This window comes from Felis catus, chromosome A1 (genome assembly GCF_018350175.1).
Source record: "Felis catus isolate Fca126 chromosome A1, F.catus_Fca126_mat1.0, whole genome shotgun sequence".
Taxonomy (NCBI): Eukaryota; Metazoa; Chordata; class Mammalia; order Carnivora; family Felidae; genus Felis; species Felis catus.
This window is the reverse complement of record NC_058368.1, coordinates 71,228,429-71,251,935: the sequence shown is the minus strand read 5'-3', so window position 1 is coordinate 71,251,935 and position 23,507 is coordinate 71,228,429. Positions and strand designations below refer to the sequence as shown.

Genomic DNA, 23,507 nt, shown 5'->3' with positions numbered 1-23,507 from the left:
GCAGCATATTACTTAAGTAAATTATTTTATTCCATTTTCCTATTACTTGGGATTTTTCTATTAATATATGACAGTCATTGTTTTATTTTTCGCTTACCATCTTTGCCCAGATTTTAAAAAAGAAACCTTTAAAAAACATTTTTTAAAAAGGAAATCGGGGCGCCTGGGTGGCGCAGTCGGTTAAGCGTCCGACTTCAGCCAGGTCACGATCTCGCGGTCCGTGAGTTCGAGCCCCGCGTCAGGCTCTGGGCTGATGGCTCAGAGCCTGGAGCCTGCTTCCGATTCTGTGTCTCCTTCTCTCTCTGTCCCTCCCCCATTCATGCTCTGTCTCTCTCTGTCCCAAAAATAAATAAACGTTGAAAAAAAAAATTTTTTTTTAAATATAAAGGAAATCTATTTTTACTTAAGTCTATAACAATTCATGTCAAAATTTCTTGTTTACTGAAAACTGCAAAGAATTCTTGTGAGAATCTCTACACCAAGCACCCTACTTCATTACTTCTATGACAGTCTAGAGTTCCTTAGTCAATGATCTCTTACCTTATTCAGGCTCTTTCATGCACAGAGTTACAGGCCTATAACTACTTGTCACCGATTTTGTCTTCTGAGCAAAACAAAATAAATACTTAACATTTTAAGAAGCTTTTTACAAACATGTTAAACCCCACTTTCATTAATGGATAGAACAGAAGATCAACAAGGAAAGAGAAGACTTGAATAGCCCTATGAACCAACCAGTCCTGAAAGGCATCTAGAGAGAACCATAAACAGCAAAACAGACATTCTTAGGTTCACATGGAACTCAAGGACAGAGCACATGGTACGCCATAAAACAAACACCAACAAATTTTAAAAGCCAGAAATAAAAAGCATGTTGTCTAACCAAAATGTAAGGAAACTAAAAACAGGTAAAAATAAACTTGGGAAGCTCACAAATAATGTGTAACTAAACAACACACTCCTAAATGATAAGCAGGCCAAAAAAGAAATCACAAGGGAAGTCAGAAAAGAGTTTCAGGAATGAAAATGAAAAACATACCAAAGCATATGGGGTGCAGCTAAACAGAGAAAAATGTTATACAGCTCAACACTTAGATTAAAAAAAAAAACTAAGTCAACAACCTAATCTTCTACCTTAAACTATTTTTAAAAAGAGAAAACTAGGGGCACCTGGGTGGCTTAGTTGGTTAAGCGTCCAACTCTTAATCTCTGCTCAGGTCTTTTTTTTTTTTTTTTAATTTTTTTTTTAACGTTTTTATTTATTTTTGGGACAGAGAGAGACAGAGCATGAACGGGGGATGGGCAGAGAGAGAGGGAGACGCAGAATCGGAAACAGGCTCCAGGCTCCGAGCCATCAGCCCAGAGCCTGACGCGGGGCTCGAACTCACGGACCGTGAGATCGTGACCTGGCTGAAATCGGACGCTTAACCGACTGCGCCACCCAGGCGCCCCTCTGCTCAGGTCTTAAGTGCAAGCTCTGCATTGGGTTCCATGCTAGGCATGAAGCCTACTTATTTAAAAAAAAAAAAAAAAAAAAAAAAAAAAGAGCAAAATAAACCCAGAACAAGCAGGATAAAGGAAATAATAAAGACTAAATACAAATGACATAGAGATCAATGAAATCAAAGTTGGCTCTTTGAAAAGATCAATAAAGTTGAAAACTTTTAGCTAAAGTGACCAAGGAAAAAAAGACTCTTAAGAGCCTAGAATCAGGAATGAAAGAAATCACTACCAAACTTACAAAAATAAAAATAAGGAAATACTATAATCCTATATCAATAAACTAGATAAATCAGGTGAAATGGACAAGTTCCTAGAAAGAAAAAATTATAGACACAGAAAAAGAAATCAAAAATCTGAATAAACCTTTAATAAGAGATTGAATAATCAAAAAACCACCCATAGACAGGTGCCTGGCTGGCTCAGTTGATAGAGCATACAACTCTTGATCTCAGGGTTGTGAGTTCAAGCCCCACATTGGGTATAGAGATTACTTAAAAATAAAGACTTTAGGGCACCTGGGTGGCTCAGTTGGTTACGTGTCCCCACTCTTTGATTTCAGTTCAAGTCATGATCTCACAGTTATGAGATCGAGCCCCATGTCAGGCTCCATGCTAGGCATGGAGCCTGCTGGGATCTCTCTCAAAAATAATAATAATAATAATAATAATAATAATAATAATAATAATAATAAATTTAAAAAGCCACAGAGATGGCTTCACTGGTGAGTTCTACCAAACATTTAAGGAATAATTAATGCCAACTCTTCACAGACTCTTCCAAAACAAGAGAAGATGAGGGAACAGTTCCTAACTTATAATATGAGGCCAAGATCTGATACCAAAACAAAGCCATCACAAGAAAACTACAGACCAATAGCTCTTATAACCACAGATGAAAAATTCTCAACAAAGCACTAATAAAATGAATCCAGCAATATATACAAAAAACTATACACCTTGACCAAGTGTGTAATATCCAAAAATTAATGGAATATACCATATCAATAGAATAACAGACAAAAGCTATGGCATCTCAGTCAACACAAAAAAAGCATTTGAAATAATCCAATATCCAATCACAAAAAAGCATTCAACAATCTAGAAATACCAGGGCACTTCCTCAACCTGATAATGGGAATTTATGAAAATCCCAGAGCCGAAATCAAACTTAATTGTGAAATACTAAGCGCTTTCTGCCAAAGATGAGGAACAAAACAAGATGCTTGCTCTCACTACTTCTATTCAATATCACTCTGAACGTTAAAGCCAAGAAAATTAATATGAAATAAAAAGCTCCCAGATTGAAACAAAAGAAGTCTATCTCTAGTCTATCTCTATTTGTACATGGTCTTCTAGAGAGAATCTTAAGGATCTTACATATATAGATACACACACACGTGTGTATGTGTGCGCGTGTGTGTATATATAAAAGAATAAACAAATTCAGCAAGGTTGCAGGACAAATGATCACATACAAAAGTTGATTATAGTTCTAAGATAAACTTGCAATAAAAACTGAAACTTAAAACACTGCAATCCTAAAAAATACTAAAATATTTACTATGAAATATAACAAAGTTAAGTGCAAAACTTACACTCTGAAAACTACAAAACACTGCTGAAATTAAAGTAGCCACAGTAACTAGAACAAGAGCAAATGGAATATCCACGTCCATGGATAGGAGGAATTGAGAATGTTGAGATAATACTACTTCCCAAATTAGTGTACAGATACAACACAATCCCTATCAAAAGTCCAGCAGGATTCCGTCTTCCACCAGAACAATTTTTCCTTCATATACCATTCTCTAAACATCTTTCCAAAGACTAATAAAGACCTGGAGAACACATAAAAGACAATTCATGACTTGGTAAGAGGCCTAACTCCCACCTGCCTCTCCTGCCCAGACCATTTCCCACTGCTTGTGGACTCATCCCCCGGAAGCAGCTGCAGAAATCCCATCAGCATATGTGAACTGCCATCCTGGGTAAAGTACGATTTTGATACTGCTCTAGATCAGCCTTCACTTTTCAAAAAGAGCAGGGCAACTTCAACGGACAGGATGTCATCCTCTTTTTAAGACTATCCACTGGGACACCCCGGTGGCTCAGTCACTTAAGCGTCTGACTTTGGCTCGGGTGATGATCTCATGGTTTGTGAGTTTTAGCCCCACATAGGGCTCTGTGCTGACAGCTCAGAGCCTGGAGCCTGCCTCTGATTCTGTGTCTCCTTCTCTCTCTGCCCCTCTCCTGCTCATGCACGCTCTCTCTCAAAAATAAATAAACATTAAAAAAAAAAAAAAGACTATCCAAGAACAACCAACTAAATAATCTGCAAAGCCTCCCTACAAGCACCTCTACAAGCACCTCAAATCCTAGATTAAATTTAACAAACACCCTTTAAATGAACAACTTGGCTTACAAGAAATTACAGGCAATCCCCAGGGATCAAAAACAAAACAGGAAGCTAAAAGCCAGGCAGCATCTGCCAGAGCCAATATTCCAGCTAATCATGGAGAGTGGGAGGGGGATCTCAAGAATCGGGGTTGGTGAGCACATGGAAATTGGGGGAAACCGGTGTGCCTAGGGAGGGTACACAAGCTTCCTGCCCTGTCCCCATACCTTCCCTTACTCAGGTCTTCCAACTGACTGTTTCTGAGCTATACTCATTTATAATAAACTGGTAATCTAGTAAAAAAAAAAAAAAAAAAAAAAAAGGCAGCGGCGGGGAGAGAATCTAAAGAACTGAGTTAATTCTCAGAGAAAGGAGTTAAAAATTGTAAGAAAAACTCCCTACATACGGCCAGGCTGCTCAAAGATTACATCCTCAGTGAAAAGGAAGAAAAATGTCAATCTAATAAGTACATGGAAGACATATATTTAAAATTATCTGCTGTAGTTCAAAGTAAGAAGTCTCCTCTGTAAATTAGAAACCATGGGTCTATTCAAGAGAGGGAGGGATATATGTCATTTCATTTTGTTTTTTCCATTATCCTCGAAATTCAGCAACCTTCATGCCAATAAGTTAACAGAAACATTAGTACCAGAAGAAGGGTACCCTAGAGAGTCTGGCAGAAACAAATATAGCACCCACCCAACAAGGCCGTATCTGCAACCCAAACCATGCTGGGATTCAACATTAAAGACACCAGATAGGAGGTCACAAGCCAAGATCCACACAAATGAAAAGCTCATCCATTGTGTAAGATGTCAGAAGTAGACACTTAAGAACTTGGAATAATACAGCAGTATGATAGAAGCTTTAAAATAAGTAGTTAAAGGGGCACCTGGGTAGTTTAGTCAGTTAAGTGCCCAACTCTTGGTTTTGGCTCTGGTCATGATCTCACGGTTCCTGGGTTCAAGCCCCACATCAGGCTCTGTGCTCACAGGGTGGAGTCTGCTTAGGATTTTCTCTCTCTCTCTCTCTCTCTCTCTCTCTCTCTGCCTCTCCCTGGTTAGCACATGCGCATGCACTCTCTCAAAATAAATAAATTCTAAAAAAGTAAGTAGTTAAAAATGAGTAAGACATGAAAGGGGATTCAAATATATAAGGGGGGGAAAAAAGGTAGATTCAAAATGGAGTAGACCTGACAGACTTCTCAACAGACAGCACAAGACAAATGCAACCAAAGTAATTATTGCATCAGATGCTTTTTATCAGTGGATGAAAAATAGTAGATGAGAGGTTGTTGGGGGACAAATATTCACATGGATTCAAAGATTCACCCCCAAAAATTAATTTCAAAAGAGGGGGAAAAAACGCACCATTACCTCAACCAAGTAATCAGTGTAACCAAAACCACCCAACATTATGAACTTCTTGATACAACAGGATCACTTAAGTATTTTTTTAATTTTTTTTTAACGTTTATTTACTTTCAAGACAAAACAGAGTGAGAGTGGGGGAAATGCAGAATCTAAAGCAGGCTGCAGACTGAGCTGTCAGCACAGAGCCCAACGCAGGGCTCAAACTCACAGCGAGATCGGGACCTGAGCCGAAGTAGGACGTTTAACCGACTGAGCCACCCACTTATGAAGGCGCCCCACTTATGAAGTTTTCTTATCAAAAAAAAAAGATTTACACTGAATCTATTTGTGAGGAAACAAACCCAGACTATCTATAAGCCAATTGGCCTGGATTCCTCAAAACGTCGGTATCATGAAAATCAAACAAAGAGGGAAGGGAAGACGACTATTTTAGATTAAGAGACTCTTTAAAGAGCCATAATAACCGAATATAATTCATGAACCGCGACTGAACTGTGGGTCAAAAAAAAAATACTAAAGACATTGGGAGCGGCACCTGGCTGGCTCTGTAAGTAGAGCATCTTCATTACAGGGTCATGAGTTCAAGACCCATGTTGGATGTAAAGCTTACATTAAAAAAAAAAAAAAAAGTAAAGACATTTGGAGACAAATGGGAAAATTTGAATACAGTCTGTGTATTAGATTATACTATAGAATTACTAATAATTTTCCTAGCTTTGATAGGGTATATGTAAGAGAATAGCCTTTTCCTGGGAAATAAAAACTTAAGTATTGAGGGGTGAAATGCCATGACTGTAACTTACTTCCAATTTCCTTAGCAAAATAAAAAAAGAAGAAATATACACACAATATATATTTATACTCATACATATGGACAGTTATAAGCAAATGTGTCCAAATGTTAACTGGTGAGTCCAAGCAAAAGGTATAAGCACTCACTGTACTTGCTCTTCCAATTTTATGTCTGAACACTTAAGAATATAAATGGCCACTAATATGAAAAGGTACTCAACATCAATATTCATCAGAGAATTTAAATTAAAACTACAATAAGATAACATGTGAACACCAACAGAATAGCCAAAATCAGAAGGACTGCTGAGATCAAGTCCAGGCAAGGACGCAGAGCAACATGAACGTTCGTACATTACTGGTGAGAGCAAAATGTGGCAGAGTCATACAGAACAACTATTTGGCAGCTTCTAACACTTATTTTTTAAGTTTGTTTATTTTGAGAGGGGGTAAGGGGGAGAGAGGGAGAGGGACAGGGAGAAGGGGAGGGAGGGAGGGAGAGAGAGAATGAATGAATCCCAAGCAGGATGTATGCTATCAGTGCAGAGCTCAACATGGGGCTCAATCTCACAAACCACAAGATCATGACCAGAGCCGAAATCAAGAACCAGACTTAACCAACTGAGCCACCCAGGCACCCGTGGCAGCTTCTTACAGTTAAATATGCATCTATTAATGCCAGGAGTCAACAAAATACCACCCACCCACAGGCCAAATCCAATCTAAGGACAGTTATTTTATAGCCTGCAAGTTAAAAATGCTTTTTACATTTCTAAAGGGTCATATGTATGTATATATAAATAAAAGCAGCAGAACATGTGATCTGCAGAGTCTAAAATATATTTATTTACTCCCCAGACAGAGATTTACTATTCATACAGGAAAAAGTTGCTTTGCCTCTCATCTACCTGATGACCAAGTAATTCCACTCCTAGGTATTTAGACAAATCAAAGTATATGTTTACATAAAGATTTGTACTAGATTATTAAAGAAGTCTTGTTCACAATAGCTAAAAACTGGTGGGTGGATGTGTCTAATTTGGTAAGCAAGCTTATCCTAAAATTCACATGGAAGAACAAAAAGACAAGAATATTGAAGACAATTTTGAAGAACAGGATGGGGGAAAGGAGACCAATGGAAAAACTGCATAATCATCTTTAAAAGCCAATTTTTTTCCATTACACATCATTTATAAGGTAGGTCGTTTTCTTTATAGGACTTATCACTTAATAGTTGTAGTAAACCGTTAGCCTTTTCTCCCTGCTTGTCAAAAATTAGTTGTGAAAAATATTAACTTGCCATTTAAAAACAATCAACTGTTGGGGCACCTGGGTGGCTCAGTCAGCTGAGCGTCCAACTTCGGCTCAGGTCATGATCTCACGGTTTGTGGGTTCAAGCCCCATGTCAGGCCCCGTGCTGACGGCTCAGAGCCTGAAGCCTGCTTCAGATTCTGTGTGTGCCTCTCTCTCTCTGCCCCTCCTCCACACACACTGTCTCTCTCTCAAAAATAAACATTAAAAAAAAAAAAAAATCAACTGTTGTATTTTCCTACTGCAATATTTACATTTCCATTTATGAAATTAACATAAAGCATGTATTTTTTACTCCAAATTACTCCAAATGCTCACCTCCTGGGGTGCCTGGGTGGCTCAATCAGTTAAATGTCTGACTTCAGCTCAGGTCATGATCTCATGGATCATGAGCTCGAGTCCTGCGTCAGGCTCTGCCCTAATGGCTCAGAGCCTGGCATACTTTGGATTCTGTGTCTCCCTCCCTCTCTCTCTGCTCTTTCCCACTCACACTCTGTCTCCTTCTCTTTGTCTTGCTCAAAAATAAACATTAAAAAAAAATTTAATGCTCACCTGTTGAAAATAAATATTGCAATATTAACAATACATCTAAGTAGCAAGACTTGTTCATATTACCCATATTGTAAAGCTCATTGGATACAATGATAATCTTTTTGGTCACATGTTAAGGAAGCAAAAAACCGTTAGAGGAATTCACCCTTTTGGCTTTCTTGAGATGCAGAAATCAAATAGATTTGGTTCTAGTGCTAAGGCCTAAACTAAACTTTTAACATTCTAACTATCATTATTATCCTAAATCGTATCTTTCTAGAAAAGGGCCTAAGGTAGGTCACACGAAGAGGAAGTTTTGACTGATCATGCATTGCCTCCACTGTGGGCCCTAGGAAATCTTATTCTAAATTATGTATTATAATCTCTGGTAGGCTCATTTCCACTTTCAGCAAAAAGTGACTAAAAGTCTTTAAAATGTAAAACTACCATCTCTGCTTTAGAAGGATATGAAGGACCATCTTAAAACTCTGACCAACTCTTCTGAAACCATTTTTTTCAAAGGCTGGAAAGTGACAGTGTACCTCTAGATCAAAATGTTATGGGTGAGTCTGGGTTGTGTGAATGGAGGCCTCAGTCTCTTGATTCCCCATGAGAAGATTTACGTGAGGATCCACACTCGAATAAAGACAGCCAGAAGGAAAGTAGCAAGTGCAAAGCTGTTTATTAAATCAGAAGTACACTCTCAAGGTGGGAGAGCTGGCTCCTACGTTGTTTTGGGATTGGATAGTATTGGTTCTCTCTGGGCTGGGAGGAGCTGAGACAGACAGTGTGGGATGATCTCTAATGGAGGCTGCTTCCAGTCAGTTGGGAAACTCCCCCCACAGGTTGGGAGGAGTTTCTGACCCTACAAGGTTTGTACCATACCATCACGGCAGCCTTTCTCCAAGGCAGGGGCTGTACCCGCAATGCAAATTGCTCCTGCAAAGCTTCTACCTAACAAGAACACAAAGCTAGAAAATTAAGAATGGGAAAAAGCAGTCGTGCTGTTGGGAACTATAATACCAACACTGAAATACAAACATATATGAAAAAAATCAAAATGCAAATAATTTTGGACCATGCATGCCAACAGTCACCTTCATGAGAACACAGGATACGGAACTATATCTTGATATGAGAAAAGTAAGTTAAAGTTTACTATAAGACTTGATATAAAAATAGTGTCCATTTTCTCTCCCAATTTATGCATGAGTGAAAAACACCTCCTGACCTAATACACTGAAAATGAACACAAGACAAGAGAAAATTTTAAATCTATTACTAGCCTGATGGTAACACAAACTTTTTTCTAAAAGAGTTTGCTACTGATAAATGTCTTAGTTTACCAACCAAGAAACAGATTAAAGTAATAGTTTTCTCATTATTTCATAGATCTCTTGTAAGGAATATAAACTATTATTGAAACTATCAGTTAAAACAAATTATTAGTAAAGAGGCCAGAAACCAATAAAAAAAAAAAAAACCACATATGTAAAATAAATTTATTTATTTTTTAAGTAGAAGAGGACTACTTTAAATGTATCTGTCAAGTAAACTAGATAAGATACTTAACCTTTATTTTCAGGAAATTAGAATAGCTTGTAATGGCTTCTCTTTTTTTTGTTTTGTTTTGCTTTTTTTTTTTTTTTTAAAGGAAGTCAGTCGCAATAAAGCAGAATGAACAACACATTTCTAGGTAAGAAATCACAAACAATGAAAATCCTCTGTATTATCTTTCTGTATAATAAAAACTGACATCACCGATAGGTCCCGTTATCAAAAGTAGTGTAAAAGAATGAAAAACAGTAACGTAAAGTACCACTACTTAAATTTCATCCCCTAAAGTTCTAATAATTTACATTCTTTTCTCAGGAGTTTTTTTTCTATTCCTTCATAGTTTATTACTGCTAAAAATGCCTGCTGTGGTAAAAATCCCCAATAAAATCATTCACGGCTTTATGTTATTCCTTTTGTTCATGTCCAATTAGTATTAGTGTATCTTTCATTCATCAACCTTTCAGCCGGACACGATACAGCATTTAGGAAAATTAAACAATTATAGCATTCCCTTAGTGATACCGGAATTCAGCTGTGGGAAAACGTGCTCTCCTAATGCAGTATGATATAAACATTACAATAATCTTTGAATCTTTCTCAAGCTTTGTCCAAATCTACTTGGTGACCAGCAATCTGTCAGGCAATTTTTAAACCCTACTCTAGGTTTTTAAAACCCTGGGGAAAAAAAAATTAAGACACATATTAAAGACATTATGATACTTCCATTTTGCTTAATACAAGAGTCAGTAATTAAGTGTTTTGTTTTTTAATTGTGTATACCCTTTTCAGGCCAAGAATGAAGAAAACCTACATCTTTTACCTTTATTTATTTATTTACTTTAACATTTATTTATTTTTGAGAGAAAGAGAGAGGTAGAGAATGAGCAGGGGAGGGGGAGAGAGAGAGAGATACAGAATCTGAAGCAGACTCCAGGCTCTGAGCTGTTAGCACAGAGCCCGACGGAGGGCTCGAACTCACGAACTGCAAGACCATCTGAAGTCAGACGCTCAACTGACTGAGCCACCCAGGCTTTTTTTTTTTTCTTTTAAATATACCCCAAATAAGGTCTTCATTCAGATAAAGCAAAATATACTTACAGAACTAGCATCAACATCACTGTGGATGGCAACTGTCTTAATGCCCATCTTCTTGCAAGTTTTAATAACCTATTTTAAAATATATCAATGTTATCTATTAATAGAGATTCATATTTCAAGGGATTTAATAAAATTCACAAAGTAAAATGGAAAATAAGATTAAAATTCCACTCACCCTACATGCAATTTCTCCTCTATTAGCAATAAGAATTTTATCAAAAGTCTGAAGAGAGAAAAAACACACATAAAAAATTGTTACTCTCACTTTGGAACCGGAAAACAAGTTTTCTCACAACACTGGACATGATTCTTAAAAAAAAAAAAAAAAAATTACTTCCTAGAGTAGTACTAAATATTACATGTATGTTCATCTATAACCCGATTGCTACTAAGTTCATCTGGTAGGGTGCGGCCCTATAATTAGTCTGTTAAAGCATCAACTGATTTGATTTGGTGTACTTAAATGGACTAAGGGCATATTTATAAATTCTCTTGCCAAAAGGTAATCTTCAGATAACATTTCTGAATACTAAAAAACTTTAGACAGAATTGTTTGACCACTTACTTCATAACGTATATTCTAAACTCAGGGAATTTATGTTAAGTTTGAGTAACCACCATATTTGAAGCAGCTAAGGCCTCATAAGAGAGTAGCTCCATTCTGGGTAGGCCTAGATACTTCAATTCTAAGCCCAGCTTTGCCACTAACAGTAACCTGTTTGACTTGAGGCAAATCAATCTCTGTAGATCTTCACTTTCACATATAAACTGATGGCATTTCTAGAGGAAACTATTTAATAAGCTTCTCTTCCTACTCTAAAATTGTACAGGCTAATCCTTTGAAAGAAACACACAAGTAATATGGAGATCTTTTAGTACACAATTATTTCTGGGTTAGTGAATTGTTGTAAGTTGAATGTAACTACAGAAAAAGTCTTAGTTATATTTCTAAAAGAAAGTTAAAGCTATATATGATCTTTAAAGTACTCATATAACTGAAAGCAATATTTTAACCTGACAGGGAGTCACAGAATCTCAGAGTTGGAAAAGGTTTTCAAAGTCTTGGTTTAAACTTTATGTCACACATCACTTATTCTAGCAAACTGAGACAAGCCTCTGCCTTAAAAATTGGTAAACTCTTAATCTGATAATATCGAGTCATTCAGAGCCTTGAGCAGATGGGTCCTTAAAATACCCTCATGTCACGTCAAGCCTGAGACTACAAAATCATAGGCCATTCTATACCTAAGTGGTCATGGTAAATCCCTGTTAAACACTGACAATATACAAAGAAAAAAATGTTTTATACCTCTTTGAAATGCATTTTAAAATGTGCATTTTTATAAGTATTAAACAGATGACATCTGATAAAAGCAACACAAACACGAAGTTACACAATAAGCAACTGTTATAGGAAATATAACCAATCATAACATTATAGGGATTAAGAACTTCCTTCTAATTTTTATCTGCATGGCAGAATAATAGTTAAAAGCCAGTCTGGAACTAAATTGCCCAACACCACCATGTGTTCTTATGTGGGCAAGCCATCCTTCTCAACCCTCATTTCCTGGTATGTAAAATGAGAGTAATAATAGCACCTGCCACAAGAGGCTGTGAGAGTATGAATTAACACCCTTAAAGTGTTTAGAATAGTGCCTAGCACATAATATATACTCAAGAGGTGTTAGCTATAGCTATTGTTATTCACCCCTTTGGGCCACACACCACACTGTTTGTGACAAATCTAGGAGTGTGAACCTATCTAACAGGGAAAAATCTACATTAAAACAACTATCTGCACCTGACACATCTTCTCTATTCAGGGCTTGTGATGGCTAATATTACTTTTACATGCAACTTGACTGGGCCCCAGGGTGACCAGATGAAACATGATTTCTGGGTGTGTCTGTGAGAGTGTTTCTCGAGGACAGGAGCATGTCAATCAGGGGACTCAGCCCAGTACACTGCCCTCCCCAGTGTGGGTGAGCATCATCCCATTCGTTGAGGGCCTGAGAGAACAAAAAGTAGAAGTGAGGATTTGTCCCACTTTCCTGATTCAAGAGGGACACAGCCTTGGTCTACCCTGGGGCTTACCGACATATGGGCTCCCAGGTTCTCAGGCCCCTGGACCTAGACTAGAATTACATCACCAGTTTTCCTGTGTCTCCAGCTTGCAGATGGCAGATCGTGAGACCTGGCCTCCATAGCTGTGTGAGCCAGTGGATCTCCACATACATCTCCTACTGGTTCTCTTTCTCTGCAGAACCCTAATACAGGTCTGTTAATACCAATTAGTGCACAAGCTAAATAAAGCTGATCATATCAATTAACCTTCCATACAGAAGATATTCTTTTGAATAAATGTATGTATATGGTTCAGGGTTTAAAAGGTACAAAAGGTGATATACTATAGAGACAACTAGGTCTCTGCTCCAAAGGCAATGCTATTACCAGTTTCCTGTACATATATTCTTTCAGGTAAGCTATGCACGTAAAAGAATACATACAAATAAATTTACACGGACTTTAAAACTTCCCCTCTGCATTAAAAATTACAGGGAAACATCAAGTGCATTTGATAACTTCTGTGTACAATATGGCAGTATGACAACAAAGTGTGGTAAGTGCCATAACACAGCTACATCCAAGAGGCTGTGGCCAGTGCAGAGAAGGAAGAGTGAACAGCAAGGGCAAAGGCAGTGACATTGAAAGCAGACGGTAGCACTGAAAAACAAGGGATTTTTAATATAGCTCAAGCACAAGATATGTACAGGGGAGCTGGAGCAAACAAAGCTAGGGTAAAAAAGGCCAGATGATAAAAGGACTTATATGCCATTTAAGGAATTGGACTTTATCCTACAGGTGCAGAGCCACATATAAGGAGGCACTCTGAAGATATTCTAAGGGAAACGAACAAAAATCTTTAAATCAGGAACTTATATCCTGAAGACAGAGGGGCTTTCAAGTACCATGAGAGAGAGAGACGGACTTTTGCAGCAGCGGTTCTCTAACTACTAATGAGGTCATCCAGGGTAAGAAACACAATGGAAATTCCTGAAGATTTTTTGTTTTAAGTTACCTCCTTTTATTCTATCCTCTATCCCTCCTTCCTTCTTTCTCCTCCCCATACTTAGATCTTCATAGTCAGGGTCTAAAACCACCAAGGACACTTCACTCCATTCACAGCCCAAGACAAGGGCTGAGCGGGCCCGTTCCCCTGGGTACTTGTTGAAGGAATGACCACAGAACTCCACACACTGACTAGTCACTTACCAACACTTCTGAGAAGTGGTACAGAACAGTGGGTAAATCTACCACCTCACTAGAGAAGCCCAGGCTTGAGTTTACACCCCAGTTATTTACTATCTGTGGATTTTGAGGCTGTTTCCAAATGTACAAAACCTAGTTGTTAAGACTAATATTAAGCAGCTAACATTTAGGGCACATGCTTTCTATATGCCAGGACAAATCCCTTCTGTCCACTATGTCTCATTTAAGGCTCAGAATAGTCCTATGAAGTCAGCTGAGAACATCCCCAATTTACAAATGAGAAAATTAAGGCTTGATGAAGCCAAATCACTTGCCTAAATCACTTAAAATTCACAGGGGCAAAGCCAGAGCTCACATCCAGGTATTCATATCAAAACATACCACAATGTGACATGATCGGAGTATAATGGTATAAGCTTTAAACACTGTATTAACAGTGACACCTAAGATCACATTTGTTACGCCAGGCACAATATAGTACTACACTGGTACACGCTAACTTAAGGCCTACTTTAGTAGCCTCCTGGTCTTTTTCTAAGCAGATTATTACTAAATCTTCCCTATTGTTATGAACGTATCAAAGACAAGTCGATGTGTTAAAATTCAAGTCAAAAAAAAAAAATGGTACATTTAGTAATGATTAAATTTTACCTGGTTTAATTTCAACCTGATAGAAATTGCTGATAAAATATGAAGGAGTCAATGACAAGTTCAGATGAGAATCAATTTATTTAGCAAATATGTATTACCAAAAAATCAGATCTATCTGCACTTAGGACAGGAACAATAAAAAACAAAAAAGTGCAGTATTTAATGAATAGCTATGACAACAGCAAGAATTCCTAGAAGTAGAAAGGCCCAATTAAAGGCAGCCCTGGAGTGAAGGGCAAGCCTGCAACTTGGTCTTAACACACAAAACCTATATACTACCGTTAGGTGTCAACAAGCATCATGGACGTTATGACATGACTGACACACTATATAGTTTCACCACAATTACCTAAAAGCAAAGGTACAGCAAAGAAGACAAAGATAGCAGGCAGCAGATCTGATTTCAGACATTTAAAACAAAATATGTATTTTAGTGGACTCCAAGGTGGGGGGAAGAGCTCTATAAATTCCCTAAACCAGGTTATACGCATTTGTTTATTTTTAGTAATTATCAATGGCCACCAATGTGGGGGGTGAGTCAGCTATTACAGTAAGCTCATTACGAGGTTATGGCAAAAAGAAGCCTCAAACCAAACTCCACCAACACATACATTTATGAACAGGCATAAAAAAGATCTTAAAATCTACCAAATAAAGCTCAATGATGTCTCAACTTCCTTCATTGTATAATGCTCCAACAGTCTGAATGAAAGGCTCACCTGAGGTAAATACATCAATATTCTGATTTGGCCAGTTACACTGTCAGACTCAATCTATCAAGAACCTCCAGACAAAGAAAGAGCTGCACATAGGATCACTTCATTTAGGGATCAACCTTAGTTTCTATCCTTAAAGATAAAGAATGAAAGTCCAACTAGATTGTTTTATTCTAATTCAGGGGCTAAGAATTTCTATTAAATAGCAGCCAGAACACATATCTTGCATACCACTAATGTCATCAATGAGAGCCCACTTCTAACACCTATTATGCTAATGAGGAAGGCTACCAAAGTTAACAGGGAGAAAGATAGCTGAACACTTGGTAGTATTCTATGTCTCCCCCACTCTGGAATGTGGCCTCTTGAACAAATACTAGCTAACCACTCCCTAGAGTGTGTTCCCAGTTAGAACAGCTCACTACCTCTAGATTGGAACTCAACACATGTGCAGAAATATACATACATGCACCCCAACTTCTATACTAAAGTTTTCATATTAAACCATGGATTTATTTCATAAAAGGGAGTTTATCATAGCTAATTCACCTGGACCAGTGCAGTCCAATCAAGTAACCACTGGCACTAAGCTCTTCAAATGTGGCTAATCAAACTGAGATGCCAGAAGTGTAAATTATACACTTGGATTTAGAAGATCTGGTAACAAAAAAAAAAAAAAAAAGTAAGTATCTCATTGATACTTTTTATATTATGTACTGAAATAACACTTTAGATATAGAATTAAAACATACTATTAAAGTTAACTTCTTCAGTTTTTTTTAATGTGGCTATTAGGAAATTTTAAATGATATATACCCTGCAAATTGTGTCCACATTGTTATTAAACTGCAATGATACAGACCCTTTCTCCAAGCCTCCAAATTCTTTTGAGTAGTTTTGTATACTTCAAGAGATGATTTAGAAGATACCTCAGCTATTTCGTTCTCAAATAATCATTCATCAGTTTTACCTTCCTGACTCTCGACTTGAATCACTTCTTCTTAACCAAAACTCTCCTGCCCTGTTTGAGGTCTTCATGGTCATTGTCATTAGAAAAAATGACATTTTCTAATCACCACTTATAGGCCCTTTCTTTCTCCTATTACGAGCCTCAACTATTATCCTCTATCAGGATTTTAACTGAAATTCCCTTGCCCCAAAATTTACAATACACAAAGGTGCCTTCAAAATTAACCCTACAGATATTAAATGGAAAAATAAATCAGTTCAATCAAAATCTCTCAAATAACCCAGAATTTAAGAAAGAAGGCTATGTTAGTTATTCTGCTGAATAATAAAGGAAACACACTAAAAGTTTACTCAATTTCTGGTAAAGGTACAAACACAAAATTTAAGACTCAGGTTGTGGCCCACAATGAAAAAAGATTGAGCAGCTATAAAACCCATGATGTTAGAGTAGTAATTATACAGCGCTAATATTTAATCTGTCCACTGAACACAGCATGGAAACAAGAAAGCAAAACCATTATAACTTTGCTAGTATTTTTTAAATACTTACTTTTTCATTAGAATCATATCCTGCTGAACAGAGACTACGGGACACCATTAAGTGCTGTCTTGAGTAGTGTGGGACATGCTACCAAAAAAAAAAAAAAAAAAAAAAAAAAAGGTGAAATAAATTACAGATCCTTGAATGGGCTTTAAAAATATTTTTTCAGAGTAATTCTTCCAGTATGCATCTACCTAAAATATTTTATCAATACATGTAGTTCTAAGCCACATGCCGTAACTATGGAAGGTTGGAAGGTAAATCATAACTACCAGACAGATCCCTTTGGCACACAAGAGAAACCAAAGGCATCAGAAAGATCTCCAGAAAAGTAAAATAAGAGTCAAAGGGTCAACTTTTTTTTTTTTAATTTACATCCAAGTTTGTTAGCATATAGTTCAACGATTTCAGGAGTAGATTCCTTAATGCCCCTTACCCATTTAGCCCATCCCCCCTCCCACAACCCCTCCAGCAACCCTCTGTTCTATACATTTAAGAGTCTCTTCTGTTTTGTCCCCCTCCCTGTTTGTATATTATTTTTGCTTCCCTTCCCTTATGTTCATCTGTGTTGTATCTTAAAGTCCTCATGAGTGAAGTCATATGATATTTGTCTTTCTCTGACTGATGGGTCAATCTTAATTATAGAGAGCTGATGTTACCAGGGAGGAGAGGAATTAAATAGGTGATGGGGACTAAGGAGTACACTTGTGATAAGCATCAGTGATGCACAGAACTGTTCAATCACTATATTGTATACCTGAAACTAATATAATACTGTATGTTAACTGGAATTAAAAACTTAAAGGATCAATGGGTCAAATAAAATTTAAAAAAAGGTCTGATTATGCACACTGACATGCCAGGATCATAAGGTCACATACCACACAGAACTTTATAAAACATAAAACAAGAGTCTTGGCCTTCAAGGGGCTCCAATTTTCACAAGGACCAGAAAGTAATCAAATAGAATTTTTTATTTGCTGAGGTCTTGAACGGGATTTCTTAGTCTACTCAAGTTGACTTCGAATTCATTATTATAAATGTGGAAAAAAATGTTCTCTTAAGGCTTTAAAGCATTAAGAATCATCACTAATAAAATGTATAGTTGAGGTTTAAGAAAACAATTTACCCGGTAGTCATTGATAAAGCTATTAAAAAAAAAAAAAAAAAAAAGGTGGGGCTAGTGAAAAGCAAATGGTACTACCCCTCAGAACTTTCTAAGAGGACAACGCTAATAAGAGGCAAATGTTTTTATACCAACATTCTTAAATAAACTCAAAGATCTAATTTTTTTAAAGCACCAAGCCTTAAATTACAAAATGTGATCTTAATATAAAAGTGAAGGTAATAGATAAGAAAGACACTTCAAAAATGAAGTTCACACTATCAAGTAAAAGACTTGTGAATCAGGGTGCCTGGGTGGCTCAGTCCATCGAGCATCCAACTCTTGATTTTGAGTCGGGTCATGATCCCAGCGTCATGGGATTGAGCCCCACAATGGGCTGAGCTGAACACGGAGCTTGCTTAGGATTCTCCCTCTCTCCCCTTGCCCCTCTCCCCAACTTGTGCACACACTCACTCATGCTCTCTCACTCTCAAGTTTAAAAAAAGTAAAAGACTAGTGAAGACAATGGTTGGAAACTGGGAAAACACACTTCATACTGTGTGCTTTTTATTTTTTTACATTTACTTATTTATTTTTGAGAGAGAGAGAGAGAGAGAGAGAGAGAGAGAGAGAGAGAGAGAATATGAGTGGAAGGGGGCAGAGACAGAGGGAGACAGAATCCGTAGCAGGCTCCAGGCTCCAAGCTGTCGGCACAGAGCCCGACGTGGGGCTGGAACTCACAAACTGTGAGATCATGACCTGAGCCCAAGTCGGACGCTTAACCGGCTGAGCCACCCAAGCGCCCCCTGAGTTTTGGTCTTTAAAAGGCACACACTGGGGCACCTGAGCGTCCGACTTATGCTCAGGTCATGATCTCACAGTTTGTGAGTTCGAGCCCCACGTCGGGCTCTGTGCTGACAGCTCGGAGCCTGGAGCCTGGAGCCTGCTTCAGATTCTCTGTCTCCCTCTCTCTCTGCCCCTCCCCCACTCACACTCTGTCTCTCTCTCCTTCAAAAATAAACATTTAAAAAAAAATTATTTTAAAGACCAAAACTCACTCTTAAATACCTTCAGACATCCCTGTAAGTTCAAGAGTATTAGGCCCAATTTTAATGAGAGAACAGAGTCTTGAGAATTTTAATTTGTCCAAAGTCATTAGGCTAGGTTGCAATGGTTGCAAAATTTAAGCACAGGTCTATTCAAAGCATTCTGGAGTTTATTTTGAGATAATAAAAAGTAATGGCACCTCCCACGTGAACACCAATGTCTACGCAAAGATACAATTAAAAGAGGGAAAAAACAACAATTTACCAGGAGGGTCTCACCACTCTATGCATTCAAATAAAAATTCAGTCTTCCACTGCCTTCACCAGAACAGCTATATTTAGCAATTTTAGTCCCACATCAGACTTAATAAGATAAAGGTAATACTACTTCTCCAGAAAATCAGGTCTTGTGTTTACAGCCTCAGCCCATGCAGAAAACTAAGAAAACAAATTCCAAGAATAAAGAAAAACAAAAGCTCCCTGGAAATTTCTCATTCTGCTGCAAACCAGCACTAGGATATTTACACAAAATAAATAACATGCAAGCTTCCTATCCATTTTATAAAATGTAACAACAAAATAGTTGACATTTTTACAAATTCTCCCTAATATTGTAAGGCACATAGTGGTCTGCTGCATGAACAGGTCAACATGATCTTTTTATAAAAGACAAAATCATACCTGTGTCTTTAATCACTAACAAATAAAGGCTGTAACTGATTCCTGATGACAAATGTGCATCTTGCAGACAAAAAAACACAACCTGGGATGGACATTTTAGGTATTCTAATTACTTATGAAGAGTGAGAACAACAGCGATGTTTATGTCTGGGGAGGGGAATACTTTAAAAAGTACCCTACCACCCAGCAAAGAACTATGGGAAAGAAAATCAAGAAACCTGAATTCTAACCCTAACTCTAGGACTTGAGCAAACCACTCTAACCCATCTGCTAAGAAATGAAAGTCTGGGTGACTTTTCTTTAAGGTCCCTTACAAACCTAAACCACGGTTATCAAAAAAACAAGAGCTTACATAGTAGAGGGGTATCTAATGTGTACAAGCTTCTCATGATCATGGGAGGATATGCACTTGATCCAAAGTCAACATGTAAGCCAGTGAGGCCACGCAAGGCGGTGACCCAGATTTCACTGCTGAACTACTACTACTCTCAGAGTAACTAACAAACATGCAGACCTACTTGGTGTAAATCGAGCTGATTTCATAAATTTTAATCAGTACGAATTAATGCACTAAGTTTCCAGGCTACTTCTGGGAATAAAAACCTCCAGACTCTACCTAATTAGATGAGCCCATGAGGAATAAGCTAAACTTGCCCCAAAAGTAAGAGTTTCTATCCCCAAACTGCTCAGAAATCTCAAGTCGCCAGGCTCTGGGGGCGCTGACTCAATTATGCTATATTTACTTCCAGTGAAACTATCAGTAACCTAAAACTAAAATAGAAAACATCTATGCCAGGGGGACCTGGGTGCCCACTGGGTGGCTCAGTCGGTTAAGTGACTGATTTTGACCCAGGTCATGATCTCATGGTTCATAGTTCGAGCCCTGCATCAGGCACTCTGCAGTCAGCACAAAACTCACTTCGGATCCTCTATCCCCTCTCTCTGCACCCCCTCCACTTGCACAAGCACACACACTCCCTCTCTCTCTCAAAAATGAACCTTTAAAAAAAAAAAAAAAAGCCTACCCTTAAAAAAAAAGTCTATGCCACACACTTCTTAAAACTAAATCCACTCTATTACAACTTACATCTGGCCAAAATGTAGAAGCTGTAGCACTATACTTAATTGATCAAACTGGTGTTTCGGAATCTTTTTATTACTATTTAAAATACCTGATTCTGAAGACCTCAGACTATTTTACCACCAGTATTAAAAAAAAAAAAAAAAAAAAAAAGCATATAGCTTTTACACGTTTGAATTTGTGATAATGTGTCCCAAAATTTCAAAAAAACATGGATTCCCCTGGTTGGCCAAGTAACTAGAAGTACAACTGGTCCAAGCAAAACTAGAAGAGCAGAACTATAAAGAAGAAACCAGGGTCTGAACTGGTTTATAGTTGGCCTTTCTCTGTTCCTGTTCACTCCTGGGAGACCTTTATGGAAGATCAAAGTTATAAAAAATACAGGTCAAAAATCAGATAATTTTTGTAGAGATACAACATGAAATTTCTTTTATCATTTTGTTTCCTAGTAATCTCCACACCCAACGTGGGCTAGAACTCATGACCCCAAGGTTAGGAGTCACATGCTCCACCAACTGAGCCAGCCAGGAGCCCCTAAAATTTATTTTTTTGAGAGAGAAAAAGAGAACAAAAGCATGAGAGGGAGGGTCAGAGGACAAGAGAGAACCCTAAGCAGTCTCCAAGCCCAGCGCAGAGCCCAACACCCAGCTCTATCTCACAACCGTGAGATCATGACCTGAACCAAAATCAAGAGTCAGACGCTTAACCAACTGAGCCATCTGGGCACCCCTAAAATTTCTTTTTTTAAATACAGAGAATAGTTAGTAGAAATCTGCTTAATTTGCACCTCTACACAGAATTTTAATTCATTACTTTTATTAAGCATATAACAAACTGGCTACAAGCCCCATCCAAAGTTTTTTAAGGTACTTCCTAAAAACAAGTTCAAGGGAAACACCTGAATCAACTCCAATTATAAAGACTATTTAGCCTATCACAGCCAAGAGGAGAAAGGTCAGTGTATACAAAATGATTTCCCAACAACCTCTTACCATTGGTTCTCTTCTACAAGATTTGCACATGTGGAAAAGAAATATCTGCTAACAGTGTGGCACATGGCAAGTAGCAGAACCTTCAGGGTCACAAGACCTGGGTCAGCACTTAGGTCCACCGCTTTGTAGTCATGCACCACCAAGCAAATCATCTCTCTGGACTTTGTTTCTTTTAGTAAAATGTAGAGATACCCTACAGTTGTTGAAAGGATCACACGAACCTTTACAAACTGTAAAGCACCAACAAAATGTAAGAGATTATTACACAATAACTAAATCCAATTATACAGCTGTTCCTTCTTAAAATTGTACCAGACACTTCCTTTGGGAGTTACCATTAGGGTAGTAATAATCAGGCGCTCTGGTCCATACTCAGATTTGCATGTTCTAGAAAGTACATAATAATTGTTAACCAAAAGAAAAAAAAAGGGGGGGGGGGACGACAAAGGCTATAGCTTTTCAACAAACTGCATACAAGCTTTCCAGCCGTTGCAAACAGGGAAACAAATATGTGTTTCTAACACAGCACCTACTTTCACATTCTGGACATGACCTCACGTGGCAGCCGAAACTGGTAAATCCACTAGTAGTTATCTCAAAAAAAAAAAGAAAGAAAAAGAAACGTAAACACTAGTTTAAAACCAAACTCTAGTGTAAAAATCAAAACTACCATTATGCTTAACACATCCACAGCAGCATTCAAATGGATAATACTAAAATCTGTTAACAGGCTAATTCATGATTAGGATGCATTCTGCTTCAAAGTAGCAGCTATCCTCAAGACCAGGGATTAACAGAGCCATAAAGTGATCTTACCAAGGTGAAAGTCAACATTAGCTAATGCTTCAGCTTCAAAATCTCCAAGAGAAGTTCCTCTCCATGTTTCACAAGGAGCTGAGCAGCCTCGCTTAGTATTTAACTGCAGCATTGTAACAGCCCCAGGGCGACCTGGGAACGACCTCCAAAAACACGTAAGTCAGGCTTTTTCACTTAAGCACAGCTTTTTCTTCAAAACAGACATGAACTATTTAGTCTTTGGGACCTCACTAGCCAGCCCAATCTTCTACAGTCTGAACTTCTGTCAAAAGCGAGGCTGAATACCTGGTATTTGAGAGGTGATCAAACCTCAAGATTCTCTGGCTATGCCTCCACAGTGAGTTAGAGCACCAGGAAACTGCATACATCAACTCTAAACTTTGTCATCATTCTACCCAGCTCCCCTCTCAGGCCATTCTTCCCATCCCGCCTGTAGCAGATGTTGCCAGGGCCCCTCCAAGAGCCTCTTCAGCAGTCAGCACGGCTTCCCCAGCTGCTGTGTTGACCACTCACAACTCACACCTGCTCCCTGGACTGACCCACTTGCCTTAACCAGTCAGGAGTTCTCCATCAAGACAGGGAGCTGCCCCTCTCTCAGCCCACAGCCAATGACTGACTAACAAGGGTGTACAAAAGGCCATCCCCACTCACCTCAAAGTGTGACCAATTCAGTAGGGTGCTCTGGTTATTAAGAACTGGCTGTCCAATATGGCAGCCACTAGCCACATACTGAGCACTTGAAATGCACCAGTCCAAATTCTGATGTGCTCCAAGTATAAAATACACACCAGATGTGAAGACTTAACACCCAAACAATGCAAAAGACTTCAATAATTTTTTTACATTTATGTTAAAATATTTTGAATATACTGAGTTAAATAAAATACACTAATATTAATTTCATCTTGTTTTATTTTCTTAATGTGAGTGCTAGAAAACTACATTTGCAGCTCGCATAACATTCTATTGAACAGGGCTAATTTACAGCAGTGCTTCTCTAACTTTCTTGTGTATCAGCATCACCTGGAGGGCTTGTGAAAACATTGCTGGGCTCCATCCCCAGCTTCTAATTGGCCA

At 38.1% G+C, this 23,507-nt stretch overlaps 1 protein-coding gene across 13 annotated transcripts in view; it reads right to left on the bottom strand.

Annotated features, from left to right (window-relative positions):
* The window catches only part of PCCA (propionyl-CoA carboxylase subunit alpha), a 415,541-nt gene that overhangs the window by 384,070 nt on the left and 7,964 nt on the right, over positions 1 to 23,507 (bottom strand). For 8 of the 13 annotated variants that reach the window (XM_003980503.5, XM_003980505.5, XM_019829079.3 and 5 more), the window contains exons 2-4: positions 16,719 to 16,796; positions 10,735 to 10,782; positions 10,560 to 10,628 (exon numbers count right to left, since the gene is read on the bottom strand). In XM_003980503.5, the coding sequence (XP_003980552.3) occupies positions 10,560 to 10,628; positions 10,735 to 10,782; positions 16,719 to 16,796 (195 nt within the window). Of the gene's footprint in view, positions 1 to 10,559; positions 10,629 to 10,734; positions 10,783 to 15,748; positions 15,857 to 16,718; positions 16,797 to 21,694; positions 21,782 to 22,147; positions 22,209 to 22,430; positions 22,514 to 23,507 lie in introns of those variants that run through there. The other 5 variants (XM_045055466.1, XM_045055458.1, XM_045055453.1 and 2 more) reach the window with 5 other exon arrangements.